The sequence below is a fragment of the Lygodium microphyllum genome, chromosome 25 (genome assembly GCF_053477565.2).
Source record: "Lygodium microphyllum isolate KBCC chromosome 25, Lygodium_microphyllum_v1.1.10, whole genome shotgun sequence".
NCBI lineage: Eukaryota > Viridiplantae > Streptophyta > Polypodiopsida > Schizaeales > Lygodiaceae > Lygodium > Lygodium microphyllum.
In genome coordinates, this window is record NC_141159.1 from 2,667,151 (window position 1) to 2,677,436 (window position 10,286).

General features: G+C 42.6%; 1 protein-coding gene across 1 annotated transcript; it reads right to left on the bottom strand.

The window, feature by feature from the left end:
* Positions 1 to 401: 401 nt before the first annotated feature.
* On the bottom strand, positions 402 to 6,118 carry LOC148013840 (pentatricopeptide repeat-containing protein At2g27610-like). The gene is made up of 2 exons (XM_087666637.1): positions 4,214 to 6,118; positions 402 to 4,126 (listed from the first exon to the last, which is right to left on the bottom strand). The coding sequence occupies exons 1-2, from the start codon at positions 4,289 to 4,291 to the stop codon at positions 1,817 to 1,819; spliced, it is 2,388 nt and encodes a 795-aa protein (XP_087522763.1). The 5' UTR covers positions 4,292 to 6,118; the 3' UTR covers positions 402 to 1,816.
* Positions 6,119 to 10,286: the final 4,168 nt, after the last annotated feature.

Here is a 10,286-nt window from a genome sequence, read left to right on the forward strand (position 1 = left end):
CCAAAAGTAACTCAAGTTTGGTCTCCATGAAAGCCTGTAGCCTTCATTTTGTCCATCTTGCCCCAAATTTTGGTTGAAAATTTGGTCACAATCTACCAAAATAGCTAAAGCCCGCCATATCCACTGGTTCATACCAAGAACCTCCATCTTGGTCTTAGTTTGTGATTGATCTCCATGTCTGGCCATGGTTATGGAAGAACCAACTCCTGTGACTAAATTTTAACTGCGGTTTTTACTTCCTAGTCACTGCAACTAAATCTAATGCATGAAAATGACTTCTGACTGGATCTAAACTATTGCTCTAATACCAATGTAAAGAAGCCTATTTTACCATGGAAATCAACAAAAAAACTAATGAACTGAACTAAAAAAATAACAAAAAATAACATGAAATGCTTCAATTATGGCCATGCCATAGACATCTTTCATTATACCATAGCACAACGTAGCCATGGAAGCTGAAATCAAAATACAAAAAACAAAGCTTGTTACTCACCCCAAGATGGTGATGGACAAGAGATCTCCTCAAATTAATGTAAGTGTCCAAAAGATACCTATATTAGCACTTCTTGCCTTTTTATAGTAAACCCTAGTACCATCATGGCTAAGGTATTTACATGGTTTATTTTAGTAAAGGTGAGTGAACAATGTGGCTAATTTGCTTCATTACAAGTCTCCCGAAAAAGCCACACTGCAATAGACCCTCCAAATAAGAGCCTAGTGTAGTAATGACTCCACATGCATGTACCCCGGTTGGTAATGTGCCAACCCTCTCTAGGGTTTTCCTCAAGCTATTTGACCACACTCAACCACCATCGAGTGTTGAAACCTCTCAAGGCCTACCAAGTAATGTGCCGCCCATAAATGTGTTCTCATATGGGGGGCTTGCAAAAATAGAGTCAGCTATTACCTACATAATTACCCAAGGGGTGGAGCATTGATCTCCAACAATGAGACCTTCCAAAAATTGATATTCACGAAGGAAAACTAGAGCAAATCCTAGCTCCTTTTTCATTGGCTGGGGCAAACGTTTTTCCATGAGAACTGGTCCAGACACGAGTTGCTCCTCTACATTGCACCTGCTGTCTGTGGCAACATTGCCTATGCGACTCTTCCTCCACCTTCAGTTGCCTCCTCCCTCCACCCTCACACAACCTTTGTTGGTGTTACCCAAGCAGGCTATCCAGGTTTTGTCATTCACAACTGAATGACACAAGGGTGGCAGAAAAGCAGCTGTGATCTGTTCTCTGCGGGCAGAAAGTATTGCAACCAGGGTCAAGCATCTTTGCTCCATACAGGTCTCCACCTCAACACATTTTGGAAGTGCAGATTCATCCCTTGTCACAGTGATTCACTTTGACTCAGTTTTTTACTATGTGTACAATAAAGCTCTAGTTATTTGGATGTGATCTGTAGAACCAATGAACTACCACACCACTATGATCATCATAGTAGCCTTGCCCTTGCAGGATAATGCTAACAAAAAAAATTGCTCCATAACTCATCATGAAAGCTTTGTTGTTAAATTGGACTGTTGAACTTCAGCATTATCAAAGCGTTCATCCTGCAATTTTCATCCTCATCTGATCTGCTTTGCTTGTTCTTCTGAACCAGCAACACCATTTGGAGTGAAAGGAAAGCTTTGCATTGTACTACCATCACCAGTAATGCTCACAATACATTTTCCACCCTCACAAATGTGAATATGATTTGCAACTTTGACCTGAGTTATGCAGTTCTCCATCTTTGAATAAAGTGAGGTAACAAAATAACAGTCACCAATGCATATGTTTTTCTGGCATCTATATGTGTACCTTTAGGTGAAAGCACATGCAATGCCCAACTTACTATGCCCACATAGCACATCTTCCCTTCCATCATCCATTATGGCTTGCGACATCCAATGCAAATCTGGGGAATACCCTTCCAGCCGCAAAATTTGGGCAATGTCATTTAGCTTTGCATACATACAATTGCTCAGAGGATGGCTCTTATCCCCCACAGTAAATGAATGTACATTCCCACTAGCATCAGTCCACCAACAGCATCCCGGTATCTTCCATGCTCCATTTTCTGTTCTCAAAGCCTCAACCTTGTGTGCATCATCCCACATGCCAGCAGCTGCATATGTATTACTCATGCAGACATAATAATATGCTGCAGCATTATTATCATCCAACTGTAATGCATGCTCAAATGCTGATCTCCCAAGCTCCACATTCACCCAGTTTTGACAAGAATCTGACAGAGCAAACCATAAATCCGAATCCGGTGCATCCTCAATCATGCTTATTGCCTTGTCAAAGTGACCTGCACGGCTGAAAAGATCAACCAGACAAGTATGTTGTTCTGAACTTGGGCTGATGCGGTAGACAGTGCTCATAAAATCAAAGTACATTTGCCCCTCCTCCACTAGACCTGCATGACTGCAAGCAGTAAGCAAAACAGTCAGGGTGGCACCACTGGGCTCTATACATTCTCCTCTCATATTGCTGAATAAGTTGAAAACCCTTTCAGCTTTACCAAGCCAAGCATATCCAGCCATGAGTGCATTCCAAGCAACTGTATCCCTTGCTGGAAGCCCATCAAACACTTCTTGTGCTTTAGCAAGTGCACCACACTTGGCATACATGTCCACCAATGCAGTGCCTAACACAATACTGTGATTCTCCAGTAAGCCCAGCCTGCGAACCTCCGCATGTATTTCTTCGCCCTTGCCCGTTGCTCCTATGCTACCACAAGCTTTCAAAATGCATACAAAGGTGGCTGTGTCTGGGGAGAAGCCTTCGTGTCGCATCCGTCCAAAGCAGTTCAGAGCTTCCTCAGCGAGCCCATGCTGGGCATAACCAGTGATTAGAGCAGTCCAAGAGACTGCATTGCGCACTGGAAGTCCATCAAACACTTGTTGAGCTTTGTAAAGTGCACCGCCCTTGGCATACATGTCCAGCAATGCAGTGCCAAGCACAATATCATGATTTTCTAATAGCCCCAGCCTGCAGACCTCTGCATGTATCTCTTCGCCCTTCTCAGTTGCTCCCATGCTTCCATAAGCTTTCAAAATGCATGCAAAAGTGGTTGCATCTGGGGAGAAGCCCTCCTCTTGCATCCTCTCAAAGCAGCTCAAAGCTTCCTCACCAAGCCCATGCTGAGCATAACCAGTGATTAATGCGGTCCAAGAAACTGCATTCCGTACTGGAAGCCCATCAAATACCTCTTGTGCTTTGTCAAGTGCACCACACTTGGAATACATGTCCACCAATGCAGTGCTAAGCACTATATTATGATTTTCCAATAACCCCAGCCTGCGGACCTCAGCATGTGTCTCTTTACCCTTCTCAATTGCTCCTATGCTGCCACAAGCTTTCAAAATGGATACAAAGGTGACTGCATTTGGGGAGAAGCCTGCATCCCTCATCTGTCCAAGCCGGGTTAGAGCTTCCTCACCGAGCCCATGCTGGGCATATCCAGTGATTAGTGCATTCCAAGAGGCTGCATCCCGTGTTGGAAGTCCATCAAACACTTCTTGAGCTTTTGCTAGTGCCTTGCACTTAGCATACATCGTTACCAATGCAGTGCCGAGCACAACACTAGGATATCGCAATAAGCCCAACCTGCGAACCTCTGCATGTATTTCCTCTCCCTTCTCGATTGCCCCTATGCTGCCGCAAGCTTTCAAGATGCATACAAATGTGACTGCATTCGGAGAGAAGCCCTCACTTCGCATCCATCCAAGGCAGTTGAGAGCTTCCTCAGCGAGCCCATGGTCCACATATCCAGCAATTAGCGCATTCCAAGAGGCCTCATTCCGTATTGGAAGGCCATCAAACACCTCTTGAGCTTTTGCAAGTGTTCCACACTTGGCATACATTCGGACTAGGGAAGTCCCAATATAAGCATCCCTTTCAAGCAACCCTGTTCTGAGAATCTCAGCATGTACCCTGTGCCCTTTGCTTAGATCCTTGTGTCTGCCACATGCCTTTATCAAGTCCATAAAGTCCCATACAGTGCAGGACCCTCCTGCTTTCACTCTCAGCTCCTCTGGGGCCCAAGGCAGATTGGGCCGACCATCTATCCGTGAGGGCTGCCTTGTCTGTCTGTGACTGAAGTCAGGGGACCTTGGCCCTTTCTGTGACACACTGTAAGATGTTACAATGAGAAAGGATGAAAGTTGAAATTTGCATATCAATGTGACAACATATTGTGCTTACGGTACCTTGCTGCTGCTCCCACTCCGTCTATGCCAAAATTGGGACTCCTTGAGTACGAAGTCCTCCATGTCTCTGCATGCCATTCCTCCTGTTCTGCGTGTTGTCGTTGTATGAGGACTCGATAAACTGCTATGACATGTCTTTTTATGTCTTTATTAATTTGTTATATGTAAGCTTTTCTTGTTTTTTTAAATGCCAGGAGTAACTATATTAATATAATTACAACATCTCTAAAGAGATGAGGTCAACTTTACAAACAATTCCTTCACCACCTTAAAGGTTGGTTCTTTTTTACCCAATAAGCCAAAATTTACAAATACTTCAGCATGCAGCTAAGACAAAACAAAATCTAACAGGACAGCATTATTCCTTCTACCAAACAAGGTTGCATCTTGCACAGCCACACTGATCTCATAGTGCAAATCACTGCCCAAACCTTATAGGACACATCATTTAGATTCTCTCTATTACCCAACAAAGCTTGTTTCCATCCTATCTTTTGATGCAATCCAATTTTCTCCGTCGTATTCATCACGTGTTTCCAACATTTACGTACTTCCCTACAATCCCACGTAATATACATCAGAGTTTCATCTTCCATTTTGCTAAAGGGGCATACGAGGGCATTATTCATAAACCTCATTCCATTTTGCTGGGGAGCTTCCCAGCCAGCACCCTCTATAACATTAAGTGGAGTTCAAAGGAACTGGTAAAGAGCCACGCTCTTCTAAATCTTCTCTTCCACGTTTTAAGTTTGCTCATGGGATCCTGTTGTTTCTAGACCTCCTTCACTTTGGCAATCCATCTATCATCATAGCCCATAAAGTCAGCGCTTTGGTCGTTCTTGGCTTCTAACCACTGCAGCATACCTCTTTCCCTGCTATGAAAGGCCGTAGGCTAATTCTCTTTTTACTTTGTTAAGACAACATCTAAACGGCTCTTTTCCTCCTCTATCAATCCATTGAGCTATGTCCTTGATCCCCAAAAAATCCATTTCTTCTTGGTCCCATACATCTCTCTATGGCTTGACTCCTTTGTCGTATAGAGACTTAGACCTCCTGTGCTCTACACAAACTGTAGTAAACTCATCTTAGAAAGGTTCCGACCGGATCCAAACAACACATCCGATCAAGGGAGGCATCAGACCCTTGCAATGGGGACTCCACCCATCTCAGAGATTCTGGAATTTCTCTCCAAGCATCCACAATCCACTGTGCAGCTTGTGAGCATTTGATCTTGATTATGACCACCCCCTTCTTGTAGAGTAATACATCCCAGGTCTCGGCATCACCCCAAACGCCATCTGCAGCTTCGCTTCCCTTGATCCACGACCTAAAAATGATGCTCCAGGGCTGAGTCTCATCCAACCGCTTAATCACTTGAAAAACTAGCCGGGATGCCTTTTGCTGGAAGGATGATTCTAGACCTAAGACCGCCTCTGCTCTTAGGAAATATCACTTTGGTCCCATGAAACTGCACGGAAGGCAGTCTCCCCATGAAAGGACCAGCGAAAGATACGAGCTAAGCACAGTAAGCCAACCAGCTAGCCCTAAGGCTAGTTTGTTTCTGCAGCTTAGCACTGAACTTCTCCCTGGGCCAACAAGAACCCCGCCCGCTCGGCCCCAGCTCCCCACCACCCCTCCAAAAATTGGCTCGAAAGAGTGCTCGGAGTACCTTAGCTTCATTTGCTTGCTTTCTTGCTCGGACATGCTTTTGTGTCACAAGTACTTTTAAGCTCATATTCATGAATGATCCATTGTGATTGACCAATATGAACTACATCTATTTTCAAAATGTTTGCAGGAGGTGCCATGTGTCAACCTACCAATCCCCCTCGACAACTCACACTCATGGCAGAGAAAAGGACATGCACTCGCACTCGTTCACTCACGATCTAGACAGCACCTGTGTCGACACCTGCCCGTTCAAGAAAAGGGCTTGCACCCGTGCCCACCCCTTCCCAATCCAAACGGCATCCACCCAATCAAAAAGCATCATGCCCACCTACAACGTCCATGAACCGACATCCCAGAACCTCATGCCTTGACGCCTAATCTCCTTTAAAGTTTTTTTGATCACCCTTTTTCTTTTTGTCACCATTCGTAGAGGAACCACCTTTGCTTTTTACATTGGCGGAGAATGCATCATCTCCAGCATTGCTACCTTCTTGGGCTTTAAGCCACAATTCCTTCTTCATTTTAGTAGTGCACAAAATTCCTCAAACATCAAAGCTTGGGATCTCACCTGAGTGTTTAGGGCAATTACCAATCCATAAAACTTTAGTGAACAAATTTAAAGACACCTTTGAGCTAGCTCCTCACTAGTCTTTTGTATCCCAGTGCCAGCCACATCATGTCATACAGATTTTTCATCCGAGTGATAAATCCTTCAGCTATCTCTCATTCAGCAAACTTCTCTACTACTAGTTGATTCTCTAGGTTTTAAATCCTTGTTTGATTTCACAATTCATAAGGACTCCTTAGTATGTTTCAAGCCTCTAATGCCTTGGTTGTACGTTGAATCAAGGTCAAAACACTCTTAGAACAACTTGTAACTAAGGCACACAATGCATTTGTGCTCCTTCATTTCCAAGCTCGTAGAAGATCTGCATTTTGAGGAGTCATAACACTCGAATTTGATGGGTTGAGGGTGGGTTGTGGTTTTGGGTTAGTCTCCAACACTGTCTCTAGAAGCTCATAAGAATCAAGGATAGTTGTAATTTTAAACTTCCACACAATGTAGTTTGTACCATCTAACTTGTCTTCACTAAAGGTTGAGGTGCAAATCCTTAGTATTTGGATTATCGAACACCACCACCACCACTTGATACACCAACACAGCTACATGAAGTTATAGACGACATTTCTTCTCTTCGTTGTTGAAGCCCTTGCCTCTCACGTACTTTTCACTCCTTAGAGTCCCCTAGGCTTTAATACAATGTAAAAATTATACATGACTGTGGATGGAATTTGAGTAAGGAGTAAATAATACATAGCAAATGTGAGAATAACAGAAACTACTTTAATTTCAAACGAGTTGATACAAGGAAGGCTTTGTCCATCCATACGCTTCCACTATGAAGCTTAGATGGTGATTTAGATAGATGATAGATAAAGAGCTTAAGGCTAGTTAGAAGAACTCTAACCAGGTGAAAGATAGATTGATAATTGCTTTGGAGAGATCTTCCTTGTATAGCTCAGGATGGTAGTATGATCGACTTGTTTGACCATATTATAAAGCTAAGGAATATTCCATAGAATATTCCCGTTATCATTAGGGTAGAGTACTGCTCCCAAGTCCCCATCAAGGGGAGCCACTAGCTCCCTTGAGACCCCCTAACTAGGGCCTGCTTCAATGGGCCTAAGTGATGCCAAGAGGCATATTCCACGGTGGATTCCGTGAGGTTTTGTGGTGTATTCCATAAAATTATATTTATTGACGGGGCTCATACACAAGGTGGATTCCTTGTGTGAAAAGTCGATGGGGACGCCTGTCCTTTTCAGGCATCTCGTTAATTTAATGTGCAAGTGGGTGATTCCATAGCGAGTGGTTCCACAAAATACATATTTAAAATTAATGGACGTTTATGAGTTTAGAGTGTGCACTTGTAATAAATTAAGGTTAGGACTGAGTTCTAACCTATCTATTTATTTTGTAGCTGAAGACTGCTAGGTATTTACTTTTGTCGGTTTAATTTTATTAATTTCTAACAATTGTGAATGCTTCAGTTAATGTGTAGAGTAGGTGGCGGTGGCATTGGGAAGCACTGGGTGATAGCATGTATTCAAGTTATTTTGAAGAAATTATCATTTTTTATGGCCGTGCATCTTAGGCGTGGTGCCAATATTTATTTTGACACGCTTATTTATTAAAGCGCTTGACGTATATTTATTATTTTGTATGCGCATGGATGCACGATTTAAATATTTGTTATTGGGCATTGTATTTGGGCACATCCCGACTCTTTGGACGCCCAACCGCTTTATTCTTTATTTGGACAAAAGCAAACACAAAAGCTAAAGCATGCTAATTGTAAATTTGGGCGTTGGGAAGCACTAGGCGATAGCATGTATTCAAGTTATTTTGAAGAAATTATCATTTTTGATGGGCGTGCATCTTAGGCATGGCGCCAATATTTATTTTGACGCGCTTATTTATTAAAGCGCTTGACATATATTTATTATTTTGTATGTGCATGGGTGCACGATTTAAATATTTGTTATTGGACATTGTATTTGGGCACAGCCCGACTCTTTGGGCGCCCAACCGCTTTATTCTTTATTTGGACAAAAGCAAACACAAAAGCTAAAGCGTGCTAATTATAAATTTGGGCTATTTTTGAGTTTGAAGATGAATAATATATTAAATACATGCTTTGTGGAGTGCTTATACAAGGCATGGGGGGAGATTGTACCCAATGAGTCTTCTTGCTTCATGTCGTGCAAATTTTCTCTCTTGGTTTTTGAGCAAAAAGTAGAGTTCTTTGTTCTTGGGGACCTTTCGGCGTTCACTACATATGCATACAGCATCCGATTTACGCACCACTAAGACTCCAAATTAGGGGTCCCTGATAACTCCCACACCCCACAACTCGATGCATTATGCATCCAGTTGCTACTAGCATAACTACTCTATCTAGCCCAAAGGCTAGATTCACAAAGGCCACCTTTTTGGCATCTAGTTACACAAACCTCATCAGATATACAAGTCAGGACCGACCCACACATGGCTTCTTTTTGTAATGGGGGCCTTACAATTTAGAGCACCATAGATCATTGGTGGCACCTTACGAGAGTGGGGTATTGAGTATATCTAATACCACTAGTGTGCTAGGTACAAAGATTTCTAGTTGGACACATATTTTCTTAGATATAGGGAGCCCCTCGTTTTTCAACCTATGCATATGCTTACCAAAGCTACTATTATCTTCTATCGTCACTCTCAATGCTTTTCTTCATGTGGAGAGAGAGAGAGAGAGAGATGGCATCTGATGAAGCGGGAATGATTAGGGAGAAGGATGAGGAGGAGCAAAGAGAGAGGCTACTAGGCTTTGTGTTACTACAGGCCACATCAACCCGATGCTCCACATGATGCAACAATTGTTGGAGCAATGAGGCTGCCATGTCACCCTAGTCCATCATACACACACCTTCCATGTTAGTAGGTTGCAGCATTGGTACAATGAGTCTGCCTTGCCAGATAATGTTGACGATGGGGCAAATGTAACTAGCAGTAGTGGAAACCACATGCACCTCACACTAGCACACCTAGCCCACCATGAGGCCTTCATTCACCATCTCCTAATGGACAACTTCTCCCCAGGTTTCCACAGACTTTGAGGATGCATATGTCAAATCTATTTCCCAAGTTCTAGTTTACAAATTTTGGATCCAAGGCAATGTCAAGGCCTTGTAGGACATTGGCATGCATACTAGAGTAGGAATATTGAATCCTAGCATGCATGTAGCCCCTATGAGACATACCCATCATACATTTTGTTTTCAATCCACCAGAACACATAATCCATACCAATGCTCAATCTACATGGTCATATGCAGCATGTAACAATCCAAGTGTTAACATTGTAGCAAACATAGAGATATAAGGTTTTGCATTAGCCAATGGTCCATCAAGTGGAGCACCATCAACATATCTTGATTATTGTGTACATCAACATTATATGCTTTATAGAAGCATCACCATCATCATCCTGATCATGAAAATAACTATGCCATCTATAATTTTAAAAAACAAGATACAACCAATAGAGTTGACTAAATTGCAAGATTTATAGAGTGTAGTGGATTGGGAGTAGATTTTGAAGTCTATAAGTATGACCTCCAAGTTCTATTCGTCATCATCAAACTTCCTCACAATTGTGAGACTCAATAATGTCATATTTTCTTGGTGCTCTCAATCTTGCAAGAGTATTGGATAGTAACATGAGAGAGAGGGAGAGGGAGAGACAAAGAAGGAGATGCTAAATTTACTCGATCCTTTGAGGTTTTTCAAGAGTATTAGATTGTGGAACATAAGAATGTGCACATTATATCTAATTGATCCTCTATTTTGTGAGAG